We start from the raw sequence: 20,583 nt of genomic DNA, 5'->3' as shown, positions 1-20,583 counted from the left end.
TCTTCCCTTTACAAGTTTAAAGAATGTATTTATCGTGTGAGTTTGGAAATAAAAGTTTCTCATTCTGAAAGACAAGACTTTGTTTGTTTAAAATCAAACAAAACACCCGAACCCCGAAAAACTATTTTTTTACGCAAATCCACGTTTATTTTGAAATGAGCCGTTGCGACTTCCGACTGACTTCGATAGAGCGGGTCACATATTTGGTGCTTTTTTGCACCAATTAGTTTGTGAAAAGGCTATATGGGATATGCAACAACATAAACAACAGCATTTCAAATAAAGGATATGTCTGCCCCAATGTGATTCTTACAGTATGTCCCAGAGTAGCCGCTTAGTGAGACTGAGTGGGATTTGTCTCAAAGGACTGGGTCATGTTTACAAAACTAAACAAATGAACTGATATAAAGAATCCAACAATCACATGAAGAAAAGTAAATGCTCACATGAGCTGGGGTCCGAAGTGGTGGATCAGAGCGCACAGAGCCATCCCGGACCTCCAGGATTGTGTGAAATCTTTTACAGCCACATTCTTATAACCCACTGTGTTTTTCTGGCACCATTTCAACAACTCCTCAAAACCACTGACAGAATCTGTGGGGAAAGCAAAGGCAATTCATCAGAGCGTGCGACCACAGGGGGGAGGCTTTCACACCCACGAAAACCTCTTTGTGTGATGTGTAAATATTGTGTAAGAGAATGTTTGATTGTTGTGATGTTGATCACAATGTGATTCCACCGTTACATCTTTAAATAACCGAGGCCTTGAGAGGCTGCACGGTGAAGAGGAGCTGACCTTGACGCAGGTAGGAAAACCTATTCTTCTGTTTCTTGCTCGCTGGATTGGATTTATCAACGATATATAGGTGCTGCACCTAAAGAGAGAGAGACAGGTAGATACATTAGTATTATTATAATAGTTTTCTACTGCGTGAGTGGCGGCTTTAAAACTTTACTTTTCAAGCATTTCAACATGTTACACAAATGAATTTATTCCTAAAGAAATACTTAAAGGTGACCTATCATGCAAAATGCACTTTTGTACGTCTTTTCTACATGAATATGTGTCCCCGGTGTTCCAGGGAACTCACCAAGTGTCAGAAAACACAACCCTCTCTATTTTCCTCCATACCCAAATCTCTTAAAAAGGGGCTGCAACGGATCTGATACAGACTGATCCAGATTTGAACACTTCTATGATGTCACAGAAGTGGCGCTACGGCTATTGGGCCAACTCCACCAATCAGGAGGAGACAGCCACGGACATTGCCGTTGGAAAGCGCTGGAGACGCTGTAGTACACATGCCAGGCCTGTAGATGGTGCTGTTCTCACAGAATCAGCCCATGCAAAGACAGTGTTAAATTGAGCGAAATGAGGAATGGCTAAAATGCATGATCTGTTTGGTATTTTGAAAAATAAAAAGTATAAATATGCCTTATATATAATAATATACACTATATTATTAAAATATAGCATGATAGGTCCACTTTAAATAAATACAAAGAACAGACATACAAAAAATGAAAATAATAATAAATAAATAAATAATATAAAAAATGAATATGTCAAGGAAAGAGATCGAACAATAAGCTGTTGTAGAATAAAATGGATGTCATCGAATAATATTGAATCCCCACTCGGAAATACAAAACAAACAAACAAACAAACACATTGTTCTCATTAGATTTCTCAATAGACTAAACCCATATTATCCCGTATTAAAGTACATTTTCACTAGTTTACACAGCACGATTTGTAAAGCAAACAAACATATTTAAAATGCAATAGATACATTTTATTCATTTTTTTGTCTTATTATAATCAGAACGTAAAGTATAGTTTCGAATTGCTTTACTTTTATGAGATTATGTTTTTTTTTTAACCTGTATCCTTGACCTCCCTAAGCTTCATGAAGATGAAACTGACTGATATCTGTGTTGAGTACATAGAGGATAGCAGCGCTGACCTGGTGGGCCTGGATGGACGAGAGGTTGACCCTCAGGTACCGAGTTTTGGGGTCGATGCTGTAACTGACGTAGTTTTTACTGCAGTTTTCTGGTGTGGTTTGAGACAGGACCTGGTAGATACTTTCTCTGTGTGTTTGTAGAAGAGGAAACATTCATTTAAAGCCAAGGGAACACAGAGATGCATTGATTGGAACGGTAATACAAAAACTAACACTCAAAAAGGAAGGTAAGATGATGCAATTAAAGGTCACTCAACCGTACACATGCTAAATGAACAGAAACAAAACTATTCAGATTAACTTTAACATATAACGAATATAAGGATTTAGTTGGTATTACAGTACATCTACATGCACATGCTTTTATTTGACACATGTATATGTAAATGCAAAGAACCAGGGAGGCTCTTGACAGTTTTCGTCTGTGCGAACCGGGTAGCTTTTACGTGTTCGAATTGGCCAATATGACTTTTGTCCAGACCAGCCTCAGTGTTTCATTCTTGCTACATCAAGTAATCACGCTGAAATATTCTCCTCACCCTTTGCAATCAATGCAACTACCCATCTCACTAATTATTTCAAGATGGGAATCGTGCTGATGAGGAGACCCACATGAATACTAATCAAAGTGCCCGCTAGATTTTTATACTTTATATTCCCAAACTTTCAAGGCCACCTATTCCCTTTCTATTTAAAACTGTATGTTAGTTTTCCTTGAAACTAAATATCATACTTATAGTAGACCCTACAATTTCATGTTTTGAAATTGCTCTATATCAGTGAATTAGGGAATAGAGGAATAAGTCAGGGAGTGAAGAAACAGGAAGTAGAACCTCAGTGGGTTTTGCATGATATTACTCATCTATATGACCTAACTATACTACTACTAATATATGCAAATACTACTACTAATATATGCAAATACTACTACTAATATATGCAAATCTCTGTAGTGTGTGCTTCTCAGTAGATTTGTGAAGCAGACCCACCGCTCAGCCAGGACCTTGAGATGGGGGGTCCCGAGGCCCCAGCTCCTCACCATCCACGCTGTGTCAAAGGAAGCTAGAAACCCCCGAGCGATGCCTGTGCCCAGAGGCCAGAAAGGCTGCAGAGAACAGAGAATAAGAACTCCTTGTAGCACACAGTGAAATCTTACAATGATAAGCATTTAACTCATTAAAAGCTCATGCTACAGAAAATGAAACAGCTGCTCAAACAGTCATAAGCTTTATGTAAAAAAGTTCACAGCTAAGTAAGCAGCGGTTTTTATGAGGCTTCCTCGATTCCATCGGGTCCGTCTGCGTCGCGTTACGGCCGCTAAAGCTAAATGGTAGCATCAGAATGAAATGTTCACCATTTTAGTTTAGCATATTAGCATTTATATTTCATTTAATCGTTTATTTGGCAGGGACAATGCACAGTAATGAACACTTAAAACATTCAAATGTGTCAAGCGTAACAGTGCCAGACTTAGCTTTGAGCTAATTTCCATCGAAATATACACAGTCTATGATTAGCATGCTAACATGTGTTACAGGAATTTAATTAGTTTGAATGGTCAAAGCTTAACAATTATTTTACGGAAATCCAAATATTGACCCGATGAACAGAGTGTTTGGCAAAAAAGTCCTCAAAGTTATTGAAATATATCCTGAGGGGTTCATGAATATCTTAACTTCATGGAAATCTATTCAAATCTGGTAGCGATTTCACTTAAAACCAAAATATATAACACTACATTTGTTACAACCGTGAATGTTTGTGTTAGAAATTATGTGGGATATCACAGGATAAAAAAAATACTTGATCTGTTGGCTACATAAAAAAGCATGTAGGGACTCGTCCTCTGGGGACCATGAATGTTATACTTTTTGCAAGTTCATCTGTAGTTTTGAAATATTTCACTGTAGATCAAAGTGGTGGACATTTCAACCGCCATCTTTAGAGCTATGTGTGGCTCAAAGAGTGAACTAGGGGAAGTTGGCACCACATCACATTAAATATTTACCTCCACCAGGCAATCTCCAACCAGAGCCATCAGCAGCTTCTTCCCCCTCTTCTCCCTGACCTGAGAGGCATTCTCAGCACGCTGCATGCAGGTGAAGTCGAACATGGCCACGTCTGGCTTTCCCGCATGGTTTGGAGCAAACTGGAGGTCAGGCAGTTTACCCCCTGTGGAGAACGAGGCGGCATCGTACGCATAGCGGCGCAAAGCCTCTTCATCCACGTTTGCGGGAGCCAGCAGCTCCACTGCGTCGCTGAAGTCCTGCAGAGACGGAGCAAGAGGTGTAATCTGATGGAGACCTTTTTCTGATCCTGAGTGACATGTGCTACATTGGGTTTGCTGCTGCTGCTGCTAATGGGCCAGGCTGCAGAGAAAGAGGAGATGATTGACAGTCTCTTCAAACTGGAGCACCATCTGGCTTGTTTCTCGTTTTCTTTTTACTCCCCAGAGATGCAGCCGCAGCCAATAGGAATCTCACTTTCTCTTGGTAATGGCTGTGTTGTTCTCACCTGTTTAATGACTCCCTTCTTCAGCAAGCTTTGCTTCTTGGCAGTCATGACGAAGTAGTGGGTGGCGTCTTTGTAGTAGACGATATTCTCCAGATCAATACCTGGAGTGTGAAATGGAGAGAAAGCGTGCTGGGCTTAGAGAGAGATAATGTAGGGGAATCAGGAAAGCTGACATTAAAAGCATTTTCTGCCTCATTAGCTAGCTTAAATATGATTTACTGGAGCAGGCAGAGATACAGGGAGGTCGTAGAGAATTAAAAAGCCATTCAGATAGTGCTAAAAGGTGACACACAATTTCTCTGTTCAGAAAATCAAAAAGGTAAAGAGAAGGTTAGGGAGGAAGAATGTCTTTCATAAGGGTTAACGCTGAATGTTACAGGAAATGAGCTGAAGATTGCAAACCAGATGAACAGCCTCACTACCCTTTTCACACTTCACATTGAACCTGACATGGCAGTGCGAACATTCCTTTCATTCCTTGAGGCTTCGAGCCACAACAGGAGAACAATACAATGAAAATACAAGCGCTGGTATTCTTATTAGAAACTCTACCTCATGGCTCATGTGCTCTCTAAGTGCAAGCTTTGGTATGAAATGTGTTGGTTTGATGTTTCTTCCCTTTTCACAGAAAAAAAGCACAGGGCTGCTTCACTGCATATCAAGACGTCCTCTTCCGACATGCTGTACGTGACACTGCTGTTTGGATGCCTACCCATCTCAGTGTGCAGCTCCTGGAAGAACTTCTGGTTGTAAATGCGAGCCACGCCGCTGATCTCTGCTACTTGAGCCTCCTCAGCCGTGTGTCTGTTGATGAAGTTGGTTGTGATGCCGATAGCCAGCTTGCCTCTCAGCTCCTTATGCCTGAAACCTGAGAGAGTGGGGGAAGAAAACAATAGGGGCTGAGACATCGTGTTATCTGTGTATCACTACTTGAGGAAGTTGGTGACTGTGTTTAACCGTCAGCTCTTGCACAATATCTAAATGCAGATCTTTGTGTCTTCAAGTGCAACGGTAAGAATAGAAGTGGTTCACAGTGTTCGTCTCACCATCAGGGACAAACCTGCCTCCTCCAGCGGAAATAAAAACGTCAAACTCGAAGGTGGAAGCAGGGTGAGAACCAGGCTGCAGCTTGGCCATCCAACCTGCAGAAACACATGCTTTACATTCTGCTGGTTCATAATAACAACAACTGATGAAAGAGAGGGCGAGGGAAGAGATTGCTGGTTTGACAGATGTTTGTACCGTTTTCTCCTGAGGGCTCAACCAAGCCCTGAAACTCCACTCCTGTGTGCACCTCCACCCCGAGGAGAAGGGACACCTTCAGCAGGATCAACTGCAGCTGACGGATGCCTGAAAACACACGATGTTATTTGAGGTATTCAAGGTACCAAATACAGTCAGTGATGCAAACAGGAAGTTCATGGCCAATGTAGGCCCAAATCCCCAAAGTAACACAATGAAAGATGTTTGGAGTTTTATTTGAGTTATTCATTTACATTTTTTGTCTAACAGATGCTGATTTGAAACCGTTGTCACAGTTACGGCATTCCTGTTCTGCTGCCGTGTCTCGAGCTCCTCTCCAACACTGCATTGCCATTGTTTCATGTTGGTGTTTTTTATGTTCTTTTTTTGCACTATTTTTGATTGTTTATGTCTCATGTATGTTGCATTGTTGGAGGAGCTTGGGACTTAAGATTATCATTGTCAAAACTACACTGTAGCTGATCAATTATCATATTATTAATACATCAATTAACAGAGTTCATTCTGGCCTTTTCAGGAATTGACATTGTTTGACAATCCTACAACTTTGTTCCCACTTTGATGAGCACAATTGGGGAAGTTCCACTTTATATTTATCACATTTTAGGGAACCTATTCCAACACTTTGAAAAGCATAGTAGTAAAGTATGGCCTTGTTATTGCCCCGTTGATGCAATAAGGTTATTCAATCCATTTAAAAACTCCCAAACTATTTACATGCCATACATCAGTGACCATCAACTGGTGGCCGGCGGGGGTGACTGTGGTTAGTGCGCTCTACAGGACCACCATTAGTCACTCACTGATGTGATCCAGAGACCCCGTGCAGAATCTTCCGTAGAACTTCTTGGCTCCGAGGCTGCGCAGGTCGCAGATGGTGTAGGGCCACAGGTGGAGGACATTGTTCCTGGAGAAAGACTCTCTCTTCTCCAGCACCAGCACCTGAGCCCCCAGCAGCGCCAGCTCGATGGCCGTCCGCAGCCCACATGGCCCCGCCCCCAGCACCAGACACTGAGAGAGAGACAAACAGACAGACAGGGCAGATAAGATGGCAATCAGAACATGAGGAAACGTTGTTTGGGTTGGCATCACGACAAAACAAAGCATGCATTACTCTAAATTTAAAGACCCACCTGTTCCGCACCACATTTTACTGACTGTCCTTTATTTTATTTTTTATTCCAACCTTTATCATTTCTTTAAATTACCATATTTGATTCTATATGCTCCTTAGATAACTTTGTATTTGTTTTATTATTTTCTCCTTATAGCATTGTGAAGCACCTTGAGATGACATTGTTTTTCAAGTGTGCTATATAAATGAAATATATTATTATTATTATTAAATGAGCCGATCAGTACAACCTTGAAATTGCTGGAAATGATGGCATGGATATAGAATAGTGTTTCAAAGCATGACATCTAAAAACAAGGTTTGAAGGCTTGCACAATGTTTTAAGGCTATATCTATTTTATTTTCTACTCAAGTTTTCATTTTTTCATTTGCAGCCTTGTTTTTCAGAGTTTCTTAAAAGTGTGTCATTATATTAATCCAACGGGAAAGAACAAGGTCGGTCTTAATCTAATCATCAGTAAGGGCCAAAAGTTTAGCATGATAAGAGGATGAATGGACAATGACTCATAGATGATCCAATCCTAATCAAGTATTACAAAAGTAAAATGGCGGTTTTCAGTTATGCATTTTTGTATTCTTTTATTGTTCCTTTTCCCCCTCTCCAGAATCAGCATGTACATCAGGGGTGTGTCCAAACTCTTTTCACTGAGCGCCACATACAGAAAAATATACAAAGGTACATGGTATATTGCCTCAAAAGTTAAGTTTTAAATTATCAAAATCAATCAAATGCAAGTCAATTGTGCTTGATACTCATACATATGGATACAGGTCTCCATAGGGTTTCATTTATATTGTTGGAAGCTCACTCCTTGAAACAGAAGCCTCAGATTGCTTATAACAAGGGGAAATATGAAGGGTGTATTTATAGCTTGAAATAAGTCTTTTTTTTTTCTTTTTTTTTTTTTATCAACAAAAATATGTTTGAAAATGTTTTAAACTTGAATTGACTGAATTAATTTGGCTTATTAACACATGAATACTACCGTGTAATATATGTTACCATACATATTTAAGAAATACAATATTAGAAAAGCACAAGTTTCATTTTCGGGCCATATTCCATTGTACTTGTTGAAATGTGGACAGCCCTGATCATGGGTCCCCGCTGACCCTGTTCAGTATGGGTCAAATGATGAAGTACATTTTCATCATGAACAAATGAAACTATCATTTTCAAAACTGAACGAAAAAAACCACAAAATGAAAATAGAAGAAAATAGGAAGGAACATTTCTTTATTTCTAGTCATGATGGAAACAAAAATGAATATCTATATAATCTAAAGAGAACGATTATTCACTGGTTCCCCCTACCTTGTTTTTGGTGCACACTTGTCCTTGCTGGTAATCCGTGTGAGCGGCTCTTTGGTCCAGCCTCTTCCACAGGGCTTTGGCCTTCCAGTAGTTTAGCTTTTCTTTTAACCTGATGTAGAAACTCCCAAACTCCTTAGGATTGAGATTCAGCTGCTTGCAGAGCACAGCGAAGTGATGCTTCACATCCTTACAAGTCTGGGCTAGGACGAAGTTCTCAAACGAGGCGTGTGAAGGGTTGCCGGCGTCCTGGTTCGCCATCGTGGAGGACGACGACTGTTCAGTCCTTCTGGTGCCTTCTGTAAACGAGGAGGTTCAATCAGGTTTTTAAGAACTTCCTACCTGGAAATAATTGTGATCAGATTAGTGTTAATGATCAAAGGGTTACAAAGTCCTTGTTGTTAACATTACCTTCTTTGGTAAAGCTCCTGTCCCTAATTATAGTCCAGATGTCTAAATGTGTCGGACTTGTTTGCCACACGGACAGATGAGTCACTACTAACTTCCTCAATGTGGTTTTTGTGGTATCTTTGCCTTTTTTACAGCTCTTAACTGAACAGCCCTCCCACAGCTGCTGTGTCATCCTCACACAGCCTCAGCAGGGGCGCCTGTCATTTACTTAGTTAGTCAGTCAGTGCCCACAAACACACAGTTCAATAGAAACATACGGCTAAAAACTAAATGGGGATGTAACTATTCAACCAAACATTAAGAACAACTCTATGTGATATGATTTAAATAAAAGCTACTATTAATGAGAATGTCTTGCATTGGCAGAATAGCTTTAAGAGACCAGTCAGAGCCTTAAGGCACAGCTTTTTTAATTATATTTACGTCTGTTTATATTAAGTTAAGTGGTTATTAAGTGCTTTGCATGACTGAAAAGTGTTGCTCTTTCATGAACTAATGGGTTAGTCTTTATATGTATTGTTTTGTCTGTGAAGCACCTTTCATTATGCTTAAGTGCTATATAAATAAAGTTGGATTTAATGACTCATTGATATGTATCACACCGCTGAAAAATGCATGCAGTTCAGAGTAATGAAGCACCATGAATTTATTATTTGACTGAAAACTAAAACAAGTAGTAGAGCTGCAGCTGAGGATATCTTTCATAGATTCATCTGCAGATTATTGTCTCCCTTATTTGATTAATGGTTTGTTCTATCAAAACTAAGAAAAACACTTATCATAATTAATAACAGCCAACATGACGTTCAGATACCTTGCTTTACACAAGCTAAAGTCCAAAGCCAGTTAAATGTAAGAAAAGGTCAGGCAGTGAAGTATCCCATTTGAGAGACAGGAAACAACCATTCATGTATTAATAGCTGCAGATAAGTTTCCCGTCTAACTGACGTGGCTCTACACTGAAATGTAGAATGAATAGAAATACACTTCATCCTTACTTAAGTTGGAACAACACAATTTAGTAAGTAAAGTCGCTTTAAAGACAATGTCTACACAATTAAAAAGACGAAACAAATATAGCGTGAATGTTTTCCAGTAATCACCTTTCTATTGAAACAATGAGCTCTTACACACAATCTGTTAACATTGACCTAAGGTGGGTTATTTTCAGTTAATCTTTTACGTAAATTTCACCCTGAAATAATAAGAGCACCGCATGTAGCACCATTCTAACACTTTTCTTGCAGCAATGTATTGAAATGAATTGCAAAACATGCAAACAGTACAATATGCGTATATAAGTTGTGGGTGACAATTCCGGTAACCAACTGTCACGCTGCATGCATCATTTCCTGACATTTCTCTCACAACAACTCCCCCTCTGCTGCTGAATGTGCAGCCTCTGGCCTCCACCTGGGACACACACTCTATAATTACAGCTGCTGCTGCTGCTGCGTGTGTGTGCTTGTGGACCTGAAGAAAAATGCATTTCAGCTTCTATTAGGAACAACATCCTTCCGTAACCATTGTTTCGTGTAGATATTCACTGAGACAGAGCATAATGATACTCTAATGCAAACAACGATTACTAAAGCCAGCTAAAGCTCTTCTCGGTCTTAAAAGGTATTGCATTACTGCCTGTATTGCACATGGTTCCAATTACTCAAACAAAAGTTACTACCTGCAGTAAACGCAAACAAGGCAAACAATGCTTGAGAGTCCTTAAGGGCACAAATGATCCCGACACAGAGGCTGGAACATGAAAGCACAGTTTAGGTGAACATCATTAAAATTGTTCATGAGCATCCAGAGGTGTTTCAAATGTTAGACTTTTGAAGGATATTTTAGTTCTGATGCCCTTGAATAGAAACGTTTAACCTAAATGTATTAATCCAGATTGCACCAAGGTGAAAGTCTGCTCACACGCTGTAAATGGAGCCAGTGTTCTGACAATAAGAGAACATTTTGTAAGAATAAAAAGGGCCTGTGAAGACGAGACAAACTGTCAAACCTAAAAATAACTTGGAAGATCGTCTTTTATCTAATTCTCAAGGAGGCTGCTGTATTTTTACTCTGATGCTCCAGAACAGGTGAAAACAGAAAATATAGCACAAACATAAAAGTTCTCTGTGGTTATAAATCACCATTTTGAGACACTGCTGAGTAATCTGTGACACACACACACACACACACACACACACACACACACACACACACACACACACACACACACACACACACACACACACACACACTTTCCCCAGTGCCAGTTGATTAGATCGGATTGACCCACCTTATCTCATGGGTAAGCTCTGTGCCGTGTGTCTGGTTACGCTGTGTGTATCAGGATGTTGGATCACACACCGATCTGCAGCCTGGCAGGTTTTGGAGACAGACATAGAAAGAGAACAAACCGAATGAGAGGGGTATAAAGGAGCAGGGGAAGAAATACAATTCGGATTTCCTGCTTTTAAATCTGGCTTCAACCGGGTTGCGGTGAGACATTAAAACCTACCCTTTGCAATGATATAAAACCACACAAAGATAGGAAGCTGGCAAATGAACAGGAAGGCGTGGTACTTAAGCAGGTTGCAGTCACAACATGTTACCAAGAGCTAGCAGCCAGATACAGCAGAAAGCCAACAGAGCCGACATATGTGGACAGAAAATATGGCTTACATAGAGCTGTAATACCAACAAATGTATTCATACATGAAGACATATGTTACAGTGGGAGTTTACTGGGCAGAAGCAAATAATTTCCCCAGCAAACTTGGTTTAACTATATGTAATAAAAACGGTACTGACCTACATTGGGAGAATAAACTGATTGAAGTTAAAGAATCAGTGAAAACAGGGCAAAATAAAAATAGCAATTATAAAACGAGAATTATCATTGTTAAATCATTCACCTTAGTTAAAGAGAAAGCCCCAGCCTTGTGTAATGCTACAAAACCGTATGGCAAACTTTTAAGACAACTCACGAAAAAAAAAAAAAACCCGCCTTCCTTACAATGGAAAAACAAGCAACACAATATGTACTCCTCAGTCCTCAATAGTTAAACATGGACCGTTTCGAGGAGTAAAATGCGTCCTTTACCTGCTACGAAGTCGTGTTTGATCCCGGTTTCCATTCAACTGTATCCTGGCTATTGTTTCCATGTTGTTTCTCTTTGTTTACAGGTACATGGTGCGGGAGAGCTCACCTGCACCTCGCTCTATTCTGCACGAGGAGCCTCTTCCGGGACTTTCTGGTAATTCTACACACAGCGCGCGAGCACCGGCGGCACGTGACCACCGGGTGGGGTTAGCTGATATGATTAGCCTGAGGATATGTAGGAATCACTGATACATGAGGGCTCTGGTATCTTCAGATCTAAAATTCTAACAACAACAATAATAATGTTCCTTTTTTTATTCCCTGTTTAGTGTATTTTCAGAATCAGAAGTCAAGAAAAACTACCAAATTGATATACAAAAACATAACATAAATATTTATTTGATTATTTTCAAATCAGTATTAAACCATTAACATTAACGTATACTTGGATCTAATCATGCTTTGATAATAGCAAGCTCACTTTCCACAAATGATCATTACTAATGATCATTGTGGATTAGATAGTTTACAATATTATTCTGCAGCTGTATGAACCTTTGATCATCGACTTGACTCATTTCAAACATAATTTCAGCAATATCGTCCTGATTTTAGGAACCACATTCATTCAGTTGATAAACACGAAGGATACAGTTGGCAATATACAAATTTTATTCAAATGTAATTTCAAATTTGAACAATTATCAGTAGGATTTAACAAAGAGCTATTTATCTGAACATTCCCATAAGATACAATAGAAAAGAGTAAATGTAGGAATATCAGAGAATTAAAAAAAAATATCTGCATAGCCAGAAAGAAGACCCACAGTATACCCAACAGGAAATGCCCTTAACTTTAAGCAAGGCTGCAACATACATACAATATGATCTTTTTTTCCGTGCACTTTGCTCATATAAGCATTCGGTGAGAGGGGCAGGTCAGGAAAAGAAGGGCACGATGCCAGCCTGACTACGCCCAAGCAGGTCAATGCATTCATTGTGGCACAACCCCATGTCCACAGGACACAGTAGACGCAGCACAGAAATCAAACTCCCTTCATCCGTGGCAGTCACATCATCTTCTGTATGGAGTCATTAATGATAGAGTGTAGTGCTTTATGAACAACAAGCTTTACATGTCCATTAAAAAAAGTGTGGAGGTGCCAAAGATTGCAACACAAACACAAACTATTCATCAGATGTCCCCAGAGAAACAGAATGTTAAACCATAATGAAACCTGCTCATTTACCAGTCACCATGATGATTCAGAGATTATCAAGATGTAATCATTTGTGGTTGTGATTTTTTTATGGGAATCATGCTGGTGGATGATCCGTTTCTGGCAAGTAATCAATGTTGTGAGTCAGGGGATACAGAGCAGTTCTCCTCACCAATTCAAGTCATATTGAAAATGTTCAACCAAGATAAGTTTCACAGAAATACGTGCACAAAAAGTGTTTGTATAATATATATTTATATTGTTATTGGCGTTATTTAACCCATAAAAGTACCATACACATTAACGTTTCAAAGAATGATGCCAAAATCCAATGGGTTATTTTAAAAGGAATAAATTATAAAGATGATGTATATGTACAAAAATATTAGCATTGAGGATATTTACAATTTAGTTTCCCGATGCCAATTTATTTGCTATACATGCTAGGGCTTCCTGGTCTGCCTCCTACAGGCTGGAAGAAGGCATAACAACACTCAGAGTAATATCACTGTTTGTCTCATGTGTTAAAGAAAACAAATAAAATCTCCAGTGTACGATGGCGCACAAAGATGCACTAGTTAGGGAAATACTGGCTGATTGAAGAACTCTTCATATAAATGAAGGTCAAACCTGAAAGGAGACAGTAGGATTCACCTGATTTTTAATTTGAATGCTTGAAAACAAATCAGCGCCTTGAAACCATGCTGATGAGCCGGTCGGTACTGTACACAGGTGTAGAATCTCAAAACAGTGGATTATCCTTTAGGAAATGCTTACAACAAGTCAAACTTCATAGTAAGAAAAGCAGAGTAGTAAAATACACTTTTACACAGTATAAGAGAGTACAAAAGAGATTTTCATTGGCACAAAAATCCTTGCAGCAGAATTGTAGTCTTCTCCATCCTGAGATGACCAATAGTGATCAGTAGCCATTTGTTTGTAAGAAAAGTCACAATTAGAAAATAGAGGGACAGACTCCTGCCTCGTCTCTTCTTTGAGTTGAGCTGTATATTGGTCACAGCGATAAACCAAATCGTCCAATTGGCGAGTGAGACTACACACTCTTATGAGAATCAAGGGTGTTAGTCTCTTATTACATCTCACAGCAGTTTGGAAACCAGCCGAAATGAAGCACAGGGGAAGCATGATTACAAAATAACAATGTTCACCTGAATATATTCCAGTCGATCCAGGTCTAATAAGGAAATAAAACCCACTATATCCTGGGACGTTATTGTACATACCAAAATAGTTGCTTCTCAAGTGGCAAAATGGAAGACAGACTGACCATACACATTTTGAATAGTGTCCCAAAGAAAATGGGGTAAAAATAGACATCCTGAAGTGGTGCTTTTAGCGGGGCAACACTTGGATCCAACATTCATTCTCTGGACCCCCCATGGTTAACCCCTATGCAGTCTTTTATGTCATTGTCTGGTGCCACCTGCAGTGTTGAAGCTGACAGCGCATAGGGAATGTACATCTCCATGGCTCCTTAGAAACACAAGGAAGGTAGAAGAACCTGCTTGGCGTGTATAGTATGTTGGTGATTTGACTGACGGACAAAATTACATAGTACTGTATGAAAAATGCACGAATAATACCACAGGTGAGTCTTTTGACAGCTGGCATGTTGGAGCTGACTTTGGAAAAGAGGCAGGAACTAAATGTTGCTGATGAGTTAGTTGCCCCACTGATACTCCTTGATGTTTACCCTTTGGACCCAGATTGCAGCCGGCTTTCTGCCCCGTTCTTCTGTACATACATCCCCTCACACATACTTGTCCATGCACTCTGAAGTAGATAGATGCACATGCTCAGTTTGCACATGCGTGACACATGCACATTTCCACGTTCAGCCCAGTTACAGGTTCTCTCCTGGCTGGTACTGAGGCTCTGTGGAGGTGAAGTAATCCTCCAGGAAGCCCTGCAGGTACTCGAAGGTGGGCCTCTCCTCGGGCTCTTTCCTCCAGCAGGTCAGCATCAGATCATGCATGGATTCAGGGCACTCTGCTGGGCACGGCATCCTGTATCCGCGCTCCACCTGGTCCAACACTTCCCGGTTCACCATACCTGGCAGAGCAAAGGTATGATAAAAGCAATTTGAATTATATAATGCCTTATGACTAACAGACTGCCAGTCATAAATCATGTGGCTGTTGGATTAGTGGAGCATGAAGTCAGCAACTCACTTCAAGGGCCAGTTGCATAAGAATAGTCTAATTTGTCTAAAATATAGCCTGCCATAACCCACATTTACCTGTTGCATAAAGCTTCTTTATAAGCGACTAATGTACTTCTGACTCAGATAGCCTGTGGCGCGATGCATTAGGAAATAAACACTTTTGTACTTGGTAGAAACCTGTAAGGTGGACTAAAAAGTGGACTAAAAAAAGTGTGTTATTTAGTTTTAACATAATTGTCAAAATGAAAATGGTTCTTGCCTGGATAGGGCACTCGTCCTTTGGTGGCCAGTTCAGTCAGCAGGACCCCGAAGGACCACACGTCAGATTTAATGGTGAAGCGGCCGTACAGAGCCGCCTCAGGAGCCGTCCACTTGATGGGAAACTTGGCTCCTGCAGGACGACAGGTAAGAAAGTTAAAAGTAAATCATTGCAGCACAGATCAAAACAAAGGCACAACAATCTTTTTGGTTGAATTGCTTATAACTCAATACACACTAGGGCTGCTCAATTAATCGTATTAATCGCGATTACGATTATGGCTTGCAACGATTAGGAAAACAACGTAATCGAAATAAAACAATTATTTTTTTATTAATCTTTTTTTTGTTGGTTTTTCAGTTTAATTATACTTAAAGTTCAGGGTAATCAACTGTTAAAAACATACTTAAAATTGTTTCTCTCCAATAAATTGATGTTTTCAAAGTCAATGAATAATCGCATTTAATAATCGCAATTACAATTATTGACCGAAATAATCGAGATTATGATTTTTGCCATAATCGAGCAGCCCTAACACACACCACCATAACACGTGTGGTACCAAATACATACTTCTTCACTTTAAGAGGTCAGAAGCTGTATACAAGATTGGAAACCAGTGTGCTGCATTGAGAATTAGTGTACAGAAAAACAAATGCTTAAACTCTACACCATTGTACATTGGTCTTACCTTGCCTAGCAGTATATTCATTATCCTCAATGAGGCGAGCCAGACCAAAATCAGCCACTTTGCAAACCAGGTTATCTCCCACCAGGATGTTAGCAGCTCTCAGGTCTCTGTGCACATAGTTCATCCGCTCAACATACGCCATCCCCGAAGCAATCTGAGAAACAGACAAAGCTTTGTGATTGTCTAAACTGAAGGAAAACACCAGAATTACAATTTTGAAGTGATTTAGGTCATGCTGCAGAACATGAACGTGCTGACCTGTGAGGCCATGTCCACCAGCTGAGGGAGGCGGAGCATTTTACCCATGTCGCCTTTCAGGAAATCCAGTAAGCTACCTGTTAGCAGACACATACTGCAGGTTAGCATAACACTGCTGGAGCTGTTGTCGTCATTAATTGTATTTTTGTATGTAATAAAATGTATTTAATGTTTTTTTTTAAATGATAATACATTTGTTTTGCAGGCAGTAAATGCATCATGGTTTGACCTGGCTTTTATTGGCTCCTAATGTAAACAAACCAAGTACACATTTACTCATAGGCCTACAGTTTAAAAACTAAGCTACAACTATTTACTGTTTATTCCATATACAGTAGCCACATAAATATGTGGCTACTAGTTATTAGGCTAAATTATTAGAGTGTAAACACTAACATTATTTATTGTCATTCACAGTACTTCATTTACATTATTTTTATCATATTCCCTTTTTTTGTGTATTCCTGCAGTTTGCAGTATTTGCAGAAATTATATCTCTTGCACTATTTGACTCCTTTTTTTAATGTCTTAGGTATAATGTGTTGCCTTAGCTATTGGCTATTGTGCATATCCTTTATTCTTTACATTTTTTTAAAAACATAATGAAGAACATTACTGGTTTCCTGAGTTATTCTTCTGTAAAAAAGTGTTATAAATGTATTTATATATAATGTATGTGAAAGTCCTTGCCGACCTTGTCCCATGTACTCCGTGACGATGTAGATGGGCTCCTCCGACACCACGGCGTAGAGCTGGACCAGCTTTTCATGTCTCAGTTTCTTCATGACCTGAGCTTCCATCAGGAAGGCCTCGGGGGACATGGTGCCGGTCTTCAGGGTTTTTATTGCCACCCGTGTTGTACCGTTCCACGTTCCTAAAAAAAATATTTAAAAAAGGAGATGTGAGTCATATGTAGGAATTGATAAAGTATTATCAACTTAAAGCATAAGGTCATAGAAAATCCAAAGGAAATCATTATTACAGACATAGTAATGCTAAACTAGTGCTTTTTCAACCAGCTGTGCCTGCCTTTCGTTAGTCAGCACAGAGAAGAGGAGGAAAGATTGTTAGTTTCTGAACATCTGAATTCCACATGTTTCAAATCAGAGTATGTGAAAACTATTAAGAGGCTACCAGGTTTAACAAGAAACATATGATATATACAGTACTGTAAAAATAGTTATATATAGGTTATTAAATGTGGCAAATGTGATGGCAAATGGTTGAAAAAGCTTTTTTTTTTAAATGGTTAAAGCATTTAGCTTCTCCTGTGAAATTGGTAGATGCAAGGCCGGGGTATTGGCAAGAATCTGAAGAAGAAAAAAAAGGCCATATAATAATAAAGCATTCATTAATTGGAATATATTGGGATAATATAAGCAACATAATAAAGCAATTATTAAATTTCCATTTTTAGGAAAATTAGCATCAATACACCTAGTACTGATATACAATTTGTTTAGCTGTTTATTCACTTCGATAATTTGTCTATTTGACAAGGACAATTAAATAATCTGGGGGTGACCCTAGATAACAAACTTTCCTTCACTGCAAACATCGCTGCCACAACCCGCTGCTGCAGATACACTCTTTACAACATCAGGAGGATACGTCCCCACCTGACCCAGAAAACCACGCAACTTCTGGTCCAGGCTCTCGTCATCTCACACCTAGACTACTGCAACTCCCTCCTGGCTGGTCTACCTGCATGTGCCATCCGACGCCGCCGCTCCTCCGCTCCCTTCACTGGCTTCCAGTAACTGCTAGAATCCACTTCAAGACAATGGTACTTGCGTACCATGCTGCGAATGGATCTGGCCCTTCCTACATCCAGGACATGGTTAAACCGTACACCCCAGCACGTGCACTCCGCTCTGCATCGGCCAAACAGCTCGCTGCACCCGCACTGCGAGGGGGACCCAAGTTCCCATCAGCAAAAACGTATGGGTTTGCTATCCTGGCTCCAAAATGGTGGAATGAGCTCCCCATTGAAATCAGGACAGCAGAAAGCTTACACATCTTCCGGGGGAGACTGAAAACTCATCTCTTTCGACTCCACTTCGAGCAATAGAATTACTAACAAGGAATTACTAACAAAGCACTTATATACTAATAAAGGACTGGCTTATCTAAAGCCAGTTGAGTAGCACTTGAAATGTTTTGGCTATGAGAGACAGAATGGGGGGAAAGAATCCAGGATATCACATTGTAGGATTTTTAGTGAATTAATTGGTAAATTCCTCGGTAAAATACCTACAAACAAACAAAGAATTTCTGGCTTCTCCACAGACCTGGTAACTTCTTCTTTAAGAGCCTCCTCTGTTCCTCACTTGTTAGAATGTATTAATGGCACGCTGTTTGAACTCGTATCAGATTAAAAGCACACCTGTCCACAACCCTCAAACGAGTCCACCTCGCAAACTCCCACTATGGCCAAGACCAAAACGAGCTGTCAAAGGACACCAGGAAACAGATATTGTATACCTGCACCAGGCTGGGAAGGACTGAATCTGCAATTAGGTAAAGCAGCGCTTCGGTGTGGAAGAAATCAACTGTGGGAGCAATTATTAGCAAAATGGTAAGGACATACAAGACCATGCTGATAATCTCCCGTCGATCTGGGGCTCCACGCAAGATCTCACCGTGGGTCAAAATGATCAAAGAACGGGTGAGCAAAAAATCCTAGAACCACACGGGGGGACTATTCACATGACCTGCAGAGGAGCTGGGACCAATAGTAACAAAGGCTTTTGTTTTACCATCAGGTAACACACTACGCCCGCCAGGGACTCAAGATCCTTGCAGTGGCAGGACGTGTCCCCCTGCTTAAAGCCTAGTACATGTCCAGGCCCGTCTGAAGTTTGCTAGAGAGTCATTTAGGATGATCCAGGAAGAGGATTGGGAGAATGCCTCAATCTGGCTATGTGAAACCAAATAATATGTAACTTTTTGATAAAAAACTCACGATAGACGTGTTTTGGAGGGGAAAGAATTCTGAGTTGCATCCAAAGAACACCAGTACCTATCTGTGAAACATGTGGGGTTGGAAATCCAATCTATTGCTCTTGGGCTGTTGCTCCCTAAAAGTGGACCAGGCACGTACCTCGAATGGTAAAAAAGAATCGGAACGGGGTATGTATCGTGATGAGTTGGATACCTCCACATGTCTTAGACATGTGAAGATGAAACGTGGCTGGGTCTTTCAGCATGGACAATGATCGCCAAACACACCGCCCGGGCAACGACGCAGGAGTGGGCTTGGCGGTAAGAAGCATCTTCAAGCGGTCTTGGGAGTGGCCTTAGCCAGGTCTCCAGATCTCCACACCCCATAGAAATCTTTGGAGGGAGTTGAAAGTCCGGTGTTGACCCCAGCGGGGACCAGCCCCAGAAAACATCACTGCTCTGAGAGCAGGGGGTGTGGACTTCTCATTGTGCCAAGGGACCGGCAGATACATTAAAAAGAATTCGCGGAGGCAGGTTGTCAATTTGGAACTGACGTTGGAATAGTTTAGCTCACCGCAGGTGGCAACAGAGGCTAATTGTATTTAACAGCCTGAAGAGAATACCAATATGCACTCCACAAACATAATTAACGTTTTCAAAGACCAGGATACCAATGTACAAACAAAAGCATTAGGACATCCCTTTGACAAATAGTAACCTAGTAATATATCAAGTATAATATAATATACTTAATCATAGGTGGCAACAGTGTAATTGTATGTAACAGCCTGAACACATCAATATAAACGAATATGCACCAAAACATACTGGAACACCCAGTTCTAAAGACCAGGATACAATTAAAACAAATTCAGGACCCACTGTACAGATATTGATGATAACTGAATAATCGGTCAGTGAAGACCTCCTGGGCGCTTGTTTGCCACAATAATAAACGTCACTACCGGGGGCGTTCGTTTTCCCGGGTGCACCTCCGGGACAGCATTACGCACGCCTACATCGCAGATTAAGATTAACTAACCTTCTTTGGAACCAGCCACTACCTATGGAGTTGGGCCCAGATGTGTGTAGAAGTTACTGGTTCATGCGTAATTTGAAAACAAATGCCCGTCTCGTGTTGGACACATACAAAACACCCGAAACATACACACACACAGCAGAGCTGAGCAGAGCACACACACATTCATGCGCCTTTGTGACACATTTCTTTCACACAACGGAGGTAATAGGGGGAATAATCGGCGCTTCGATGTGTGTGCTGTGTAGAGGTGTGTGTGGTTGAAACGTACAGCTGGCAGTGCGGC

At 40.4% G+C, this 20,583-nt stretch overlaps 2 protein-coding genes across 3 annotated transcripts in view; both read right to left on the bottom strand.

Annotated features, from left to right (window-relative positions):
• Window positions 1–4,241: 4,241 nt before the first annotated feature.
• On the bottom strand, window positions 4,242–11,841 carry LOC104942590 (protein-methionine sulfoxide oxidase mical1-like). Its single transcript, XM_010767835.1, has 9 exons — window positions 11,703–11,841; window positions 10,896–10,977; window positions 8,195–8,490; window positions 6,548–6,755; window positions 5,724–5,831; window positions 5,528–5,623; window positions 5,194–5,349; window positions 4,482–4,582; window positions 4,242–4,336 (listed from the first exon to the last, which is right to left on the bottom strand). The coding sequence occupies exons 3-9, from the start codon at window positions 8,450–8,452 to the stop codon at window positions 4,298–4,300; spliced, it is 966 nt and encodes a 321-aa protein (XP_010766137.1). The 5' UTR covers window positions 8,453–8,490; window positions 10,896–10,977; window positions 11,703–11,841; the 3' UTR covers window positions 4,242–4,297.
• A 2,074-nt stretch (window positions 11,842–13,915) lies between these two features.
• Window positions 13,916–20,583, bottom strand: part of src (v-src avian sarcoma (Schmidt-Ruppin A-2) viral oncogene homolog) — an 18,344-nt gene continuing 11,676 nt past the window's right edge. For both annotated transcript variants that reach the window (XM_010767833.1, XM_010767834.1), the window contains 5 exons: window positions 17,010–17,189; window positions 16,316–16,392; window positions 16,058–16,211; window positions 15,367–15,498; window positions 13,916–14,995 (listed from right to left, as the gene is read on the bottom strand). In XM_010767833.1, coding sequence (XP_010766135.1) covers window positions 14,787–14,995; window positions 15,367–15,498; window positions 16,058–16,211; window positions 16,316–16,392; window positions 17,010–17,189 — 752 coding nt within the window. In that variant the 3' untranslated portion in view covers window positions 13,916–14,786. The remainder of the gene's footprint in view (window positions 14,996–15,366; window positions 15,499–16,057; window positions 16,212–16,315; window positions 16,393–17,009; window positions 17,190–20,583) is intronic.

Source organism: Notothenia coriiceps, unplaced genomic scaffold, assembly GCF_000735185.1.
Source record: "Notothenia coriiceps isolate Sejong01 unplaced genomic scaffold, NC01 NC01_scaffold00004796, whole genome shotgun sequence".
In the NCBI taxonomy this organism is placed as follows: domain Eukaryota; kingdom Metazoa; phylum Chordata; class Actinopteri; order Perciformes; family Nototheniidae; genus Notothenia; species Notothenia coriiceps.
This window is presented reverse-complemented; position numbering and strand designations above follow the sequence as displayed.